Source organism: Balaenoptera acutorostrata, chromosome 2 (genome assembly GCF_949987535.1).
Source record: "Balaenoptera acutorostrata chromosome 2, mBalAcu1.1, whole genome shotgun sequence".
NCBI classification, from domain to species: Eukaryota; Metazoa; Chordata; class Mammalia; order Artiodactyla; family Balaenopteridae; genus Balaenoptera; species Balaenoptera acutorostrata.
Window position 1 is genome coordinate 61,347,328 of NC_080065.1, and position 17,112 is coordinate 61,364,439.

Genomic DNA, 17,112 nt, shown 5'->3' on the forward strand with positions numbered 1-17,112 from the left:
TCCGTTCTTCTGCCTCAGTTATTCTGCTACTGATTCCTTCTAGTGTATTTTTCATTTCAGTTATTGTATTGTTCATCTCTGTTTGTTTGTTCTTTAATTCTTCTAGGTGTTTGTTCTTTAATTCTTCTAGGTCTTTTTTAAACATTTCTTGCATCTTCTCGATCTTTACCTCCATTCTTTTTCTGAGGTACTGTATCATCTTCAATATCATTATTATGAGTTCTTTTTCTGGAAGGTTGCCTATCTCCACTTCATTTAGTTGTTTTTCTGAGGTTTTATCTTGTTCCTTCATCTGGTACATAGCCCTCTGCCTTTTCATCTTGTCTATCTTACTGTGAATGTGGCTTTTGTTCCACAGGCTGCAGGATTGTAGTTCTTCTTGCTTCTGCTGTCTGCCCTCCCCTCTTATCTAATCTCTTGAAGAGTTATCGGTGCCACACTTTGAACACATTTGCCATTAAGTGGGACACTAGGAATGCAATCCACCAAATGTCAGAATGGAGGCAGCCACAACTTAGGTCCTCTTGGTATAATGTGTTTGGCTATGGACAGTAGTTAGATGGTGCTGATACTGTTTCCTGACGATGTTAGTATGCCACATAGCTGCCTTCATAAAGGCCAGTCAAGCCCTTGTAAATGTCAGGGAGCAAAAGAGAAAGCATTATTCTGAGAGTCAATGCACACTACTGTTCAATCCTATGCTTTTTAGTTGCATCATGTACATTTAGTGGACACAAACCCAAGTATCATACTTTATAGTTAACAGCATGAGAGAATTGATGCGTTAGCTAGGAGTATACAAATATCTGGATTTCCTAGTACTCGCCATAGTATTTTAGAAAGTTATCTTCATGCTGATGACCATAGGTGAGATGCTCTGCTCCTTGTGCTGTTTGAAACTTTTCTTTAGTAAATTCTTAACTTGCTACATGTTGCAGAAGACATGACGAATTTGAAAATGGCCAAGAAGATGAGCAGCTGAAAGTAGCCAGAGCTTGGAATAGCTTCCTTACAAGAGAATTTTGTTGTTTTTTAAAGAGGACTCTGGAAATGGGAGTAGGACCAACTCTAAAAATGAGTAGGAAAAAGTACATGTGTTCACTAAATCCTGGAATACTAAATCTAGGAGGACCTCTTGAATATCAAAGAAGGTAGTTTCAAAATGAATGAACAATAAAAAAAACACAAAGTGAATGTGTAGATGTGCAAGTGCAAGTTCAATATGAAGCGACGTTAAGATCTTGTTATCACAGTGGAATCCTGAATGGAATGATTCACTAATAAAATCATCCACTTTCTGGAATCACCAATGGATATGGTGTAACAATGAGGCTGAATGTAGCAGTTCCTTTTCTCTTTCCCTTGGGCAGAGGTTGTCAACTCTAGTGTCTACAGGGATTGGGCAGGAAATGTAAATGAGTAAACTGAACCGGACTCTTGCTATCAAGGAGCTGATAGAGAGTGGTAGGGACCACAGTGAACTGGTGAATTCATGCCCTGTCTCAAAGAGGGCAGGGATGGCTCAGCTGTCGCCTGTGTTTTATTTATTTTTTTAATTAATTAATTTATTTTTATATTTATTTTTGGCTGTGTTGGGTCTTCGTCTCTGTGCAAGGGCTTTCTCTAGTTGCGGCAAGCGGGGGCCACTCTTCATCGCGGTGCACGGGCCTCTTCACTATCGCGGCCTCTCTTGTTGCGGAACACAGGCTCCAGATGCACAGGCTCAGTAGTTGTGGCGCACGGGCCTAGTTGCTCCGCGGCATGTGGGATCTTCCCAGACCAGGACTCGAACCCGTGTCCCCTGCATTAGCAGGCAGATTCTCAACCACTGCACCACCAGGGAAGCCCCCACCTGTGTTTTAAAATGAAGCTATGGGCCCAGGATTGCCAATCTTCTGCTTTCTCCCAAAACCCAGAAATCTAGAGTTTTAAAAAAAGTGAAATGCTCAGTTTTTAAAGGCTGGCAATTATTTTTAAAAATCTTTTGTCAAAGTGCTGTGGCACAAAGAAAAGCTCTCTGCAGGCTGAGTTAGGCCTTTGCATCACTAGTTTTTAACATCTGTCTCCAAAGTAGACAGGTTACCTCGATTCCTAGAGATTTAATTTGAATTCTTGATCATCTCTAGTGTCCATGTGTGATTAGTACGAATAATCATGGTCGTGTCCCTGATGCCTCCTGGTCTGTGGTGGTTTAATTAATGCTATGTTCCACCCACTGACCTATTTTTCATTTTTAAAATATCTGACACCACCACGTCCTCTCCTGCAACACTAAACAACTAGTTCAAATAGTTACATATACATATGTTTGTGTGTGTGTGTGTATTCAAACCTACTCTGCCTCTTTATGTACAGAGGCTACTGACTTTGTAAGCTGAGGAAGCTAAAACTGTGCTTTGCAAGAAGGAAAGCAGATAAGGTCTTAGATAGTAGATCCATATTCGAATAAGGGATGTTAACAGTGCTCAGGGGCTCTCCCTAATTAGAACGGGCAGTGTTCCAAAAGCTCTGCCACAAAGTGGCTTTTACTTCCACGAGCAGAGGCAGGGAGCAGGACTGGGTAGACCAGTGGTCTGTCCCATCATGGCTTGCTTTTTTGTATTTGCCACTCTTAAGAATTGGATGAAGATAGAATGACGAGGTCCTCTGGTCATACCCTTGCACACAACTTCAGATGTGGTAAAGCTGGGTGATGCTGGGAAAGCCGACCTGTCAGCACCAAGGAGTCAGCAGAGAGGGATGGAGCAGTGTGTTCTGGATACAGGCGTCGCTCAGTCCAAGAGTCCAAGAAGCAAAACCACACGCTGCAACCAACTCTGTAAACAGTGGTAGAAGCCACAAACCAAAGAAGATTCTTCATATTTAGCCCCCAAACTGTTCATCCTGCCGACATTCTTTTGGCCATCATTTTCAACCATAGCTACCTACCCAAATTAGTATTATCAGTGTCTTATTCATCTTTGAATCCCCAGTGCTTAGAATGGAGCATTGAAGGATCATAGTAAATGTTGATAGAAAAGGTGATTTAATCATGGCTTCGATGCCAAATTTTAGACTTTGTTACTATTTCTCTCTGATGGAATTATGCCAAATATAGTTCTACTGACATTTATTGAGTTGCCTACTTTATTCAAAACAATGGGTTAGGCATATGAAGATGGATTAGACCCATTCCTGCCCACCAAGGGCTCACCTGGTTGGTGGGAACAAGAGGCATTTGCAGGTTGCAGTGAGGCTATTGTGCTCAGTACTACAATAGCAGTAGACATTGGTTCTGGGGAATCTGAGGTCTTGCCTCCCCGTTTTTTCTTTTTTAATTTATTTATCTAATTTATTTATTTTTGTCTGGGTTGGGTCTTTGTTGCTACACACGGGCTTTACCCAGTTGCGGCGAGTGGGGGCTGCTCTTCGTTGCGGTGCGCGGGCTTCTCATTGAGGTGGCTTCCCTTGTTGCAGAGCATGGGCTGTAGGCGCCCGGGCTTCAGGAGTTGTGGCTCGCGGGCTCTGGGGTGCAGGCTCAGTAGTTGTGGCGGACGGGCTTAGTTGCTCTGCAGCATGTGGGATCTTCCTGCACCAGGACTCAAAACCCGTGTCCGCTGCATTGGCAGGCGGATTCCTAACCACTGCGCCACCAGGGAAGCCCTTGCCTCCCCAGTCTTACCTTTCATATTTACAGTTTACTCTTTGGTACTTGGGGTTCTGTACCCATCAGCTTGTTAAAACAGTGTTGCTGTTAACTGCCAAATCCAGTGGACTCTGTAGGTCTTCCAACCCTCTTAATCTCTTTGTAATATTTGATACACTGTTTCCTATACCATGCCCTTCTAGAAAAATCTCTCCATCCCTGACTACAGCAGTTTTGATATTTTTTTCTTACTGCTCTGATTGTTCTGTCTTTTTAGAAGATATCCTTTTAAACCACCAGTTGTTAAGGGCAAACATTCTCTTGTATCCTCTTTTTCCATCCTCTCTTCAGCATATACCCTTTTCATTGGAAATCTCATGAACTTCCACAGCTCTTCTGTGGAAGAGAAAAGGTTGAAGTGAAATAAGATTTGCCTAATACTGTTGCTTTCCTTAGCTACTGTGTTTTGTGAGACCCTTGCTTTAAATAGGACACTGTTTCATCTGCACTTCATCCTATTTTCTGTAGGATCAGAAGCCATCAGTTATTTCCCTTCAGAAGCTCATTGCTAGGGAAGTTGCAAATGAGGAGAGAGGAATGTTTCTGATCAGTGCTTCATCTGCTGGTCCTGAGATGTATGAAATTCATACCAACTCCAAGGAGGAACGGAATACCTGGATGAGGCGGATCCAACAGGCAGTAGAAAGGTAACATTTCCTTCTGTCCATTATTGAGGCAATGGACTTGTTCCATTGGGGAAAATATTCTAACTGTGTCTCCCCTGCATGAAAACTTAGCCTCAGCCAGAAGGGTCTGCTCCCCGCCCCCTCCTCTGGCCTGCAGTAGCCCCTCATCTGCACCTTTTTTCTCCATGCCTTCCTGCCTGTAACTCCCTGTCTCCCTCTGCCTGTGTGAATCCTGCCCATCTTGGTGCAGCTCGCGGCTCACCGCCTTCGTGAAGACCTCTTCAGTTCCACTGGTCTCTTCCTTACCTGAAATTCCTTAACGCCTGCTCTCAAAGCATTTATTTGGTGCTTGTTATCTTCGGCCTTGCAGCTATTATCTTTTTTATGTATATATGTTTGGTTATTAGATTGGAAGCTCCTTGAGGGCAGGGACCATGTCTGTGTTTCTCTTTGTCCCTAATTCTGAAGAATCATTCAATAAACGTTTTTAGATTGGTGGATCTAAGTGTGCTACATCAACTTACTCCTCATTACTTGTGCAAAGACAGTTTTTATAAACGGGGGTGTGAGGGTGATCATTCTTAATGGTAACTTGATTAGTTAGATCTTGAATGATGTTGTATAAAACTTCCTCCTCCTCCACTGTGCCCCACCCAACCTGGCACCCTACCACCATCCCCTCCAGTCTCTCTACCCTCATTAAGAATGGAAGTGCCCAAATGCAGTAGAAAGCAACAATTATGATTTGAGTTGTACCTACTGGTGGCATTGGTATTGTGTGCATGTATGAGTGTATGTTTGTGGATGTGGGTGTTTGTTGGAATATTTGAGTCATCCTAAACTGCTGACTTTGAGAGCTATGTTATATTATGCAAGGTCCATTATATACTCAAGAAAACCAAATCTCTTGGCCAGGGGGCATGATGAATTCTCTTTATGCTGAATTTTTCTTCTCCGAATAATTCTACTGCCAAGTTCCCATGTCTTTCTAATGGACCTAAAGATACTTGGATTTGGTTTCAGTTGTCTCTCTTGACTATTGTCTTTTAAAGTTGCCCAGAAGAAGAAGGGGGAAGGACAAGTGAGTCTGACGAAGAGAGGCGGAAAGCTGAAGCCAGAGTGGCCAAAATTCAGCAATGTCAAGGTATAGTGCAGGCGCCTCTCGTTCCCGGGTCGTGCGGTTCTCCTTGGAGGTTGGGGAAGCCCAGGTGTCATGAATGGGAACGTATGACTAAATGATTAGTTCTGTGCACTGGAGGCCCACCCCGACCACTCTCAAAAAAATACATACATACATGCATATATATATATCTATATAGATAGATAGATATCAATCTATCTATCTATCTATCTATCTGTATACACAGTGGCACTAAAGGTGCTCAAATAAAATGACTCCCTCCCTCCTTAGTGATTAAAACTATATTTAAAAAATTCTGCATGTAACATAACAGCAATTGTGGATAGTATGGTGCAGATGGGCAGTGGAGCTGTTGTCTAGTGTTTTGATTTTAGATCTCACACTGTTAGGTCACGGTTGTATGACTTTGGACAAGGAACACAATAGCTCTGATCCTCAGTTTCCAAATCTGTGAAGTAAGGAAATTAGATGAGCTCAGTGATTTTCATCTCTGGCTGGGCCTTAGAATCACTTGGGGAGGTCTTTAAAAATTCTGATGCCTGGGCCTCACCCTCAATCAGTTCACCCAGAATCTGAAGGCAATGGGCTGTAGACATCAGTATTTTAAACTCTCCCTCGGTGATTCTGAGGCAGACTGAGAACCCCTGAATTCGCTTCTGGTTAAGGTCCCTTTAAGCTCTAAGAATTCTGTGACATGTTGAAATTAGAGGAAGATGATGCATGCGAAGATGGTTAAAGACATTGGATGTTGAGAAACGAAAATATAAACCGGTATGTTTGGTTTTGACCAGGACTGGCTGAAGGCCGAGCAGTTCCAGGCCTTGCATTGTTTTCCCTTGTGGGAAGCGCTCATCGTGGACAGTGCCACCTCAATTTTCATTCCTGACCTTCATGTTTTGTCTTAATAGAAAACAGCCTGAATAAACAAAGATCGGCTTTGCAAGGTTTTCTGGAATTAGGGGAATGGGAAAGGAAATGAACATTTATTGAGTACAGCAAATTTATAGAAAAGACAAAGGAAGCTCAGAGATGTTAATCATTTGCTGGAAGCTACAGTCACCAAGTAGAATAGTTAGGATTTCAACCTAGGTTTGTCCCACCCCATCAATAACTTGTACTTGACCTGTTCAATGTACTGCTTGCTAACTAGCAACATCTTTATCTTAGAGCTTGGATTTTCATTAGTTGTACTCATGTGATAACTTTCGATGGTAAATACTATTTCTTAGAAATACTCAGTAACCAAGACCAACAAATTTGCACATATTTGGAAGAGAAGCTGCATATCTATGCTGAACTTGGAGAACTGAGTGGATTTGAGGATGTCCATCTAGAGCCCCACCTCCTCATTAAACCAGACCCCGGAGAGCCTCCCCAGGCAGCCTCATTACTGGCAGCAGCACTGAAAGAAGGTAAGTTGCTTCCAAAAGGATTTGGTTCAACAGATTCATAAAATGTTTATTGGGCAGCTACGATGTGCCACGTGCTACGGCCTTGGTGCTGAGGACACAGCAGAATAAGACAAAATCCTTACTCTCCAGAAACAGAGAGTCCTTACTTATTCCAGAAACAGCAACATTTATTTTTTTTAAAAATGTCACTTTGGGGCTTCCCTGGTGGCGCAGTGGTTGAGAGTCTGCCTGCCAATGCAGGGGACACGGGTTCGAGCCCTGGTCTGGGAGGATCCCACATGCCGCAGAGCAACTAGGCCCGTGAGCCACAACTACTGAGCCTGCGCGTCTGGAGCCTGTGCCCCGCAACGGGAGGGGCCGCGATAGTGAAAGGCCCGCGCACCGCGATGAAGAGTGGCCCCCGCACCGCGATGAAGAGTGGCCCCCGCTTGCCGCAACTAGAGAAAGCCCTCGCACGAACCGAAGACCCAACACAGCCAAGAATGAAGAAATAAATAAATAAAGTAGCTATAAAAAAAAAAAAATGTCACTTTGGTTCAAATGCTATGAAGAAAAATAAGGGTAAGTGGAATATAGAGAGTGATAGGGCTGGGAAGTTTCTATTTTTGATAGGATGACCAGGGAAGGCCTCTTTGATATAGTGATATGTGAGCAGACAAGAAGTAAGTGAGAAAGCCAAGTAGATATCTGGGGAAAGAATGTTCCAGATGTCAAGGACAGCAGGTGCAAAGGTCCTGAGGCAGGTGAGTGCCAGGCTTGTTTGAGGAACAGCAAGGAGGTCAGTGCTGGTAGAGTGACATAGGGGTGGAGACTGGCAGGAGATGAGTCAGAGTTACCTAGGGCTCAGATTACATGGACCAGATCAAGGTAAGCACTCAGAACTTCATTCTGAGTGAGATGGGAAGCAGTACAGAGTTTGGAGTAGAGGAGTGACTTGATCTGTGTTTTAAAAGGAACCCTCTGGGTGCTGTGTGGAGAATAACAAAGTCTAGGGCATAACCGTGGGAGTTGGTGGCTGAAGGAGCGTGGAGGACAAGCTCACTGAAGGGGAAAAAGTTAGGGAGATGATAGGCCAGGGTATTGGAAGGACTGTGTTCACAGAATTGAAATTACAGAGAATTCTGACAAGAGTAGCACTGGGGGAGGTGAGAGAACTTGCACCAGGTGCCATGTCGTTTGAGGAGTCTGTAGATGAATGGCAACCAGGAGGACCAATGAGTGGTGTAATCTGGTGGCATGAACTTCAAGGGAAAAACAGGTTTAGGGAGGAAATGGGGCCAATAGTCTGGAAGTGACAATAGGGACAGAGGGTTTGGGAGGTAAAAGAGCCACCACCCGAGAGTGGCAGGGAATGCTGTCATTCAGCACATGGGTTGGTAAATTACAGACCACGGACTAAATGCGTCCCACCTCCCACCGCCTGTTTTTAGGCTGTAGTTTTATTGGAACACAGCCACAGCCCCGCTTGTTTCATATTGTCTATGGCTGCTTTCTTGCTACAGTGGCAAAGATGAATAGTTGCAACAGAGACTGTATGGCCCACAAAGCCTAAAATATTTACTATCTGCAGAAATGTTTGCAGAAAACATATGCCAAGGTCTGCCTTACAATCTCAGAATGCTACCTATGGAAGAGAATTTAGAAATGATCAAATCTATTGTATCTATTTCACGGTTGAAGAGACTGAGGTCTTTAAGGAGGGCATAGAGGTTGTCTGAAGTGGAGTCCACTGATGGAATGAATCTCTTACTCATTTATTCATCAAATATTCATTAAGCATCTACCTACTGTGTGCACTATTGTTGGTGCCAACTAAGGAAACAGTAATGCTTTCATAAAAACTTCTAGTTGGGGAAGATAAACAATACACAAAGAAACAAGGTTATTTCAGAAAGTCACAAGAAAATAAGATAATGGGATTGGATGAGGGGAAGGCTTTGCTGTAGAGAGGTCAGGAAAGACTGCTCTGAGATTATATTTTGAGGTGAAAATAGACAGATGAGAAGCCAGCTGTTTGGAGATCTGGGGGAGGACCATTCCTGGGTAGACAGAATGTGAGTACATAGCCCCTGCATCTGGAATGGGCTTGGCATGTTCAGTGAAAGAAGGAAGGCAGGGTGACAGGAGGCAGAGGAGGCTGCTATGGGTGGGCAGGGACCAGATCTTTGTAGATCGTGGTTTAAAAAAAAAGAGACAGAGAGACATTTTATTCCAAAATCAGTGGAAAGTTAGTTGTTGGAAGCTTTTAATCATGGGTGTAGCATGATCTTATTTATATCTTGAAAAGAATGAGGGTTGCTGAATGGAAAACAAGATCGGAAGGAGACTAGTTTGCCTGGAGACTGTTAGGAAGTGGTTACAGAGGCTGAGATGAGAGAGGCTGGGGCCTCGGTCTAGACCAGGACTTTTGGCAATGCAAGTAGAGAGAAGTGGGCAGAGGCAAGGTAGATTTTAGAAATAAAGCCAGAAGAACTTCCAAATGGGTTGACACAACCCAGGACCCTCTCACTGTCCCTGACGATGTCTTTATCAAATAAGTCGTGCACTCTCAATTTTAGCCTGTGCTGCTGGGCATTTTGTGATGCTCTGATACCTGGATGGTAGAACTTGGCACTGATCGTGCGCTGCCCTGTAGTAGAGTTAGTTGTGTGTGTCTCTTTCCTTCTGTAGTCTACAAACTCTCCTTATTAGTTGGCAGACGCCCAGTGGCCCCCAGAACAGAGTAGGTGCTCAATGAGTAGTTGCTAAATTGAATCACTGGACAGAGGGTTTTAGAAATATTTGTAGAGTCCTCAGAATTATACTATCCTACGAGCTAGTTGCAAAGTTTTAATCATAAATAAGAACTTGACTTTCTTGGTGTGGCGTTTCCCAGTCTTACCAGATCCTAACAGTAGCCACTGGTGCTTGTTTAAAATTCAAATCCCCTGTTTTCTCCTCTGGAGAATTTGATCCAGTAGGTCTAGGGTGAAGATTGGGAATCCGTATGTTATTTAAGGCACATTTGGGGAAATACTCTTTCGAAGAATAGCTAATATTTCTGAGTAGCAAGTTTTAAAATCCTGATGCCTGGGGACTTCCCTGGTGGTCCAGTGGTTAAGACTGCCCTCCCAGTGCAGGGGGCCTGGGTTCAATCCCTGGTCAGGGAACTAGATCCCACATACCGCAACTAAGAGTTCGCATGCTGCAACTAAAGATCCTGCACGCGGCAAGGAAGATCCTGCGTGCCGGAACTAAGACCCGGTGCAGCTAAATAAATAAATAAATAATTTAAAAAAATCCTAATGCCTAATATCATATTTAAATTAATTGATTTCAGGAAGTTTTTTTTAGCATACTAATTTACTGGAAGTTGCATTTGAGTTATTTTTATACTGTTTTTTTTTTATTGAATTAATTCTCTATCATAAAGTTATGCTAAAAGTATTGGTCTAGGTTGTGGGTTGGTAAACTTTTTCTGTATAGGGCCAGATAGTAAATATTTTAGGTTCTGCAGGCCATATACAGTTTGGGGAACACAGTCTTCTTTGTGCATGTGTGTGTATTTTAACAATGCTTTAAAAAGGTAAAAGCCATTTTTAGCTCCTGGGCCATATGAAAACAGATGTAGATCAAATAGTTTGCCAACCCCTGAACTATGTATATGTATGTGTGTGTGTATATATATATATACACACACACACACATATATATTTTTTAATTTACTTTTGTTTTCCTCCTTCTCCTTAGCCGAGAGCCTGCAAGTTGCAGTGAAGGCCTCCCAGATGAGTGATGCATGTCAGTCACCCAAGGAAGGTTGTGGAGAACCTGCTTTGCAGGATGTGTTCAGTTCTCAGGACGCACCCGGATCGCCTACTGCTTGTAAGTGAGCATGTAGCCTTTGCAGTGAGCCTGGGCACAGTCCCTGGAGCATATAGTGGGCACATAAAATGAAGGCAGTGACTCTGTCCTGATTTGAAGGGTACTTAGGGTATTCTTTTGAAAAGAACCTGAGAATAAATATGCTAGCCTCCTTTACCTATAGAAGTGACACTGGTGTTCCAAGGACAAGGACATAAAGAATAGTTTGTAGGTTATACTGCCATTACCCAGGGAAGCTGTGTACTTTGTCCAAACCCTACCCTGCCTTGTATTTGCTATGACTTACTGAATACAGTCTTGAAAGATCTTTTACACTTTTTGGTTTTTTGGAAAAGGGTCCCTGCAGTTCATTAAAGAGTAAGTCCTTTACCTTAATTTCATATCGTCAACTCAGAAAACATAACTCAGAAAACTAGAATCTAATGCATATATGCACACATGCACATGCACAGACACAGAGACAGACAGACACACACACACATGAGGTTTGGTGTTGGGGTTAAAGGCAGAAATGCCGGAAGATTCTTGATCACTGTTGTCATACACTTTAGTTGAGGTCAGAATTCATTTATTAAACAATGTTTCAGTAGATTTTAAATACAGAAAAATAGAATGTGGTGAATCGATTTAGGTAATTTCTCAGAACTGAATTATATGTATAGTTGTGAGCTAATTATTTAGTTCCCTAGAGGTTTCTGAGATAGGACCATAAAGGATATAGTTTTCATTATGTCCTGGTGATTAAAAACCTTACTTTCACCCGGTCTTCTGTGCACAAGATAAAATGTCTTTAGTAGCTAGAGATTGGAGGATTAAATTGTCTTAGAATTTCTTTAACAGCATCCCTTGGTTAATTAAGATACATGGAAGCAGTATAGCTTTAAAATTCTATACATTCTTTTTTTAAACCAGAGCTAATAATTATTCTTAAGTTCTACTTTATCTAATCCTGGGTTTCTATTTTCAGAATGTACACATGTGTTTTTCATTTCGACACAGCCCAGATTTGTCAGGGGAGTTGTACTGCCCCAGGTGATTTCCTTTTTAAAGAAGAGCCTCATTATGCCGTTGAGGAAGTTCTAGCTAAAAATACGTGCAGGGATCTGCCACTGTCAGCCTCAGCCGGGGGACAGCTGGACAGGCTCCGCTCAGCTCCTGCAGCTGCTCAGAGCACGGGCCGCACCTCCTCCTGTCCGACCAGGCAGTGGAGGCTCTCCCTGTCTGTATCCACATCTCCCCTGACATCTGCTAGAACCATCGAGAGGCTGTTTACAGTGGCCTGAAGTCAGGGTTCACGTAGAGGAGGGGCAGGTTGGTGGGGTCTTGTACTGGTTTAGTCTTGTGCTGGGGTGTAGTGCTGGGCTGGATTGGAACACGGTGCTACAAGAGTTTGATTCTCTTTATAGAGTTGATGAGGGTGAAAAGCACTGTCCTGAACGAAGGTCTGTAACTGGATGGTTTGGTTCTATGATTGACTTCGAGGACTGGGTCCTTCTAAGTCAGGCCCCTGTCAGTCTGAGCTTACAGACCAAGCAAGGCCCTCTGTTTTTAGTCCTTGAAATACCTAATCAGGTGGACAGGTATAATCTACTTCCTGTGAAATGATGAAATTCTGAAATAGGATACAGGAGCAGAGGGACCCAATCCATCCCACTCTGCTGCCTTCGTTTGGCTCACCATCAGCTTCCTTTCCCATCTGATGGTCCTCCTATCTATTGGGGGGAAGAGAGAATGGCTAATTCTCTGGTAGTGCTTTTGGCATCTCTCTAAGAGTTAAGAATAGTACCCAAGAGTCCAACTGTTTTTTGAGTGACAGAAAAATCTCTATAAAATGTTTGTTTGTTCACTATAGTGAAAAAGTGTTGACTAGCTTGGGCAAAATGAACTTAATTTTTAGTTGATATAATTTGGAGCTATTTCAGCTTAAAGAAAAACGTCTTTGTAATAAAAGAGGCCTTTGGAATCTCAGAGGACTGTCATTTCCCAAAGACCAAAGTGTTTTCTAATTAATTTAAATAAAGAAAAAAAAAGTATTTCCTTCATCAGTAATGAAGTTTCAAGATAGCACTGTCACAAAGCGAATATCTATTTCACCAGGGTCCTGATTGGACTTGGTTCCAATGAGGCTCTGTGTGTGAAAGGGCTTTGGAAAGTCTAGTTTTAATATGTGCAAGGTGAGCATGGTATAAATTTTAACTGAGTTCACGTGGGTAAAGAAATAAAATCCCACCAATGGAGATTTAATGGATGGCGTGAAATCTGTATTTGGTACTTAAACATATCTCTGGACTAGAAATATGTCTGTGTTTTCATATGTTAAATATACAGTATTTGTGAATTTACAGCATAAGTAAGAATTGTGAGGGAAAAGACACACTTGGAAATTATTTTAAAAATTAAGTTATTTGGAGATGAGGACAGCTTCTCAGTTTGTATGACTCTGAGCTCATAAAGTGTTAGCCGTCTTCACCTGCTTAGAAAGATGTTTCATTCCTGCCATTGGATGCCTCCCTTCTAACCTTGTTTACGGTCTGCTGCTCTTGTACCGGCCCTAAGGGAGCCTTTCCCAGACCTGTCTCCTTAGACCTGGCCTGCCAGCCCTTGATTTTCTTCTATGGTGCCTGTTTTCAATTTAAACCTCCCCAGGCGGCTTTTCCTATTAAGTGAAAGTGAGATGCAGAATCCTACCCTTTTGGTACCACAAACATCTCTCCGCTAGAAAGAAAGAAAAGTAAAAAGATGGGTGACAATGGATGCTGTGGGTCAGGTTGGCATCTACTAGTGTGTAAGCTCCCTGGGGGCAGGGACTCTGCACTTTGCTCTGTACTTTTTTAGCACCTCTTATAAGAATATTCTATACATGTGATGTTGTGATGTTTCTTATCTTGGAATATGTGTCAGCTGAGTACAAAGAACCCAGTCTACTGGCTGATGTTTGATGATGTCCTTTTTGTTTCTGTCTCAATGGCGTGCTTCCAGCACTAGTCACAGAAGGGACAGGAGGAAGAGGCTGTTGGGATGTGGATCCTGGGACCCAGGGTGTGGGAACCGACCTGGCGGTCTCTGATGCGGGGGAGAAGGTATTGTGAACTGATTTGTTAGTAAACAGCACCGGTTACTTTGTGTAATAAAACCTCAGCTCCTGGTGTGTCCACGGCAGTGAATAGTCCGCAAGTGTTTTCCTGCATTGTTCTCAATTTCAGTATTCGTACTTAAACTTTCCAACTTTTTTCTTAAAATGTTCTTGCTTTTCTGATATCGTGTAGGTGTAAACCAAGAAACAAATGAAAAGTTATTAAAAAGATTTAAAACTCAAATGTTTATTTGTGTGTCTGCGCTTTTGCTTCTGGTCTCACTTTCCGCCCTGCAAACCTCGAGCTTTTCACCCACTACATATAGTAACTCTTGGCTGAGAGGTGGTCCTGGGCATCCAGACCCTTAGGCAACCAAGTGGTGCTAAAGTGGAAGAAACAATTTTGACTTTGGAGTATTCTGGCTTCTTCACTTTCTTTTACCTTCCTCTCCTTTACGATTGTTTTCCTGTCAGCACCCCTGTTGTCACCTGCCTTTTTGTGATTGATAGACTTGTAATCAACCTAACCAATTTCTGCTCTGGGGCAAAGTGATTCCAAACGCCTCTTCTTTTTTTTACGTACTATACACATAGGTTATAACACACTCTTTTAAACATTAAATGCATGAAATTTTCTATTAACATCAAATGAAACTGAGATGTCAGAGAGAGAGAAGGAATAAGAATACGATTCTGGGAAGTGGCTAGTGGGCCTTCCCAGGATTATCTGGGGCTCAAGAGTTTAACTTTATCTAAAATCGAATTAGGCACGTTACCAGATACCACTGTGTGTTAATGTGGGAAGATGACATCTGTCAGATCTTTATGTAATGTTTTGTATATCATATATATTTTTGTATATATTACATATGACTGAGAAACCAAAGATATTTTAAGAGCCATAGAAAAGATGGCTGTGATTTAATGTTTTTTTTAAACTTCATAGGCCAAAATGAAAATAGTCGTTAGAGTTTACTCCACTTACTCTGACTGTGAGCTTTCTAACTTATTTCTTCTTAAAACATTCCTGCTTTTCCATCCTTTTCAGGGCAGACTTCACTTTCAAGTCTGTAGCTTCCAGCTGCTTTTATGTTACTAGAGGGGGGAATTTGGGGGAGGGTTGAGTAGGAACAGCTTTCTCTTGAATGGAAAGCTAAAGTGGCTTCCACCCCTAAAGCCCTCCCCTTCCATGATTCAGTGACAGGTAAGAGGTTCAGTGTTCAGGGTCCTCTTTGGATGAACCTACCTGGAAAATTTTGCCATTCATAAGGCATTTTGAGAAACGAAATGAACTGACATACAGGGCAGGATCATTTGAAATCACACTTTAAAGAAGCATATGATGGGTATTTTGTAATTATCTTTCTTAATATGGTAAGGTTAAAAAAAGAAAGCATTTCTGAAAGGATTTTTCAAAATTACTGATTTCGTAACCCAAATGGCAAAATATCCCGTGTGTAAAGCACCTACTGCAGCTATGCACATTCACCACAAGGTGGCAGACGAACTCCATTAAAAAGATGTTCAAAATTCCTGCCTGGTATCAAACCAAGTGGATCTTGGGAATAAGTAACTACATGTAGCACAATCCAGCTCATTTCTATGTTTCTTATGTGTGTAGAATATAAACATTATATCCCATACAATCTTTTTACTACAAAAGCAGTGGAATGTGGAGCAAGGACAGAACCAGAAGAGCAGAGAGAACTCCAGAACTCACTACAGAACAGGGGTTCTCAGCCCCGGTTAACTTCCTGAGGGTTGGGCGCAGATCTAATGACTGAACTTCGTCTCCTTTCCCATCGTTTGTCCTTCCCCTGTTGGACGTGCTGCTTAGTAATGACGTCTTTCGTAGGCAGTGTCGGGGACGGGTGAGGGGCGGGAAGAAAAGACCTGGCTAGCTTATCATGGCCTCATCAGCCTGAACTAGCTGAACTGAACAAGTCTCAGGTTACCTGAGAACCGTTTCCTGAGGTTTCCATTTAAAGCTGCTCAGACAAGACCACAAGTGGCGTGCAGGAGACTGTAGGAGGGCAGGGAATCTGATGATCCCCATAGCGTGAGGTGTGGAGGGCCTAGTGGCTCCTCACTTTTTATCTATAGAATGGAGTGTGCGTGTCCATTACGCGCCAGGCAGCGTTTTTAGGTTTGCAGGTACAGTACTGAATACACAGATGAAATCTTGCTACTCGTTGGCTTACATCCTGATGAGAGAAAAGGGACAATAAACAAATAGACAGATGTTGAATTCTGGAAACTGGAAACCCTCACTATCCACATGTGCCCCCAATGTGTGCAGTGGAGAGGCAATGAGTGAGGTAGAGATGCATCCCCCGGGAGCACATGGTCTCCTGTGACCTCATTCAAGGCCTCTGCTGACAGGGCTTCTGCTAAGGCGCTCATGCATGGGCCCAGTGAGCTCTGAGAGGGAGGACCTGGAGCTGGCCCGCGGAGCGCTCTCCTTTGGGCTGCCTCTGGGTCTGATTTCTCCTCCCAACCACTGTCTATTGTGGCTTTGTAAATCTCAAAGTGAGTTAGAGACCAGGCGTGATGATCGCTAGCTTCCAAATCTGGCCTCCAGGATGGAAGCTGGGCCCAGGAGACAACTTCAGCCTGGGCGCAGAGAGCTCCATTTACAAGACGGTTTGCATGAGGTAAACGTTGTCACTTAAGAGCCTGCAGCGCTCCTTGACCATCTTCCCTGGGTGTTTTAAGGGATGGCTGGGTGGAAAGTTGCCATGCATCTCAGGTACCAAGTCTGCACAGAGGGGGTTCTCTCTCATCAGGTGGTGGTTTAATTCTACAGGCTTTGATTTCTGGGAGGAAACAGTCACTATGGAAGAGTTTAGAGAGAGAGAGAAGTGATTTCCCTGAGGTCATATACTGTGGAACACTACAGTGCAGCTTTTCAAGAGTAGAGTGTGTTCATTTTCTTATGTTTTTATGTATTTTAGGTGGAATATAGAAGTTTCCCAGGTTCTTCACAGTCAGAGGTGAGCTCTGCATACCTTAAATATGTCACCATCCTTTGTTTGTGGATAATGAATGCTTTTTCAAAAATTTGACACTCACAATCTTATTTTTCAGATTATACAAGCGATACAGAATTTAACCCGTCTCTTATATAGCCTTCAGGTAACTATGCTTTGACCCTGTGAATGTTTCTCTTCATGCAATTCACTTTATTCGATGAGTCCTGGACTTTAAAAATTAGAACATTTGAGAGGTAGTGAATGATCTTAAAAGAACACCAAGCCTCACCCCAAGTGTAACTCAGCTAGATGCTTTGAACTTCACCTGGTTTTGTAATCACG

General features: G+C 42.8%; 1 protein-coding gene across 8 annotated transcripts in view; it reads left to right on the forward strand.

Moving 5' to 3' along the window:
- Positions 1 to 17,112, forward strand: part of ARHGEF28 (Rho guanine nucleotide exchange factor 28) — a 307,464-nt gene that overhangs the window by 253,209 nt on the left and 37,143 nt on the right. For all 8 annotated transcript variants that reach the window (XM_057540604.1, XM_057540598.1, XM_057540597.1 and 5 more), the window contains 7 exons: positions 4,154 to 4,332; positions 5,364 to 5,455; positions 6,682 to 6,864; positions 10,594 to 10,725; positions 13,705 to 13,805; positions 16,753 to 16,791; positions 16,886 to 16,933. In XM_057540604.1, coding sequence (XP_057396587.1) covers positions 4,154 to 4,332; positions 5,364 to 5,455; positions 6,682 to 6,864; positions 10,594 to 10,725; positions 13,705 to 13,805; positions 16,753 to 16,791; positions 16,886 to 16,933 — 774 coding nt within the window. The remainder of the gene's footprint in view (positions 1 to 4,153; positions 4,333 to 5,363; positions 5,456 to 6,681; positions 6,865 to 10,593; positions 10,726 to 13,704; positions 13,806 to 16,752; positions 16,792 to 16,885; positions 16,934 to 17,112) is intronic.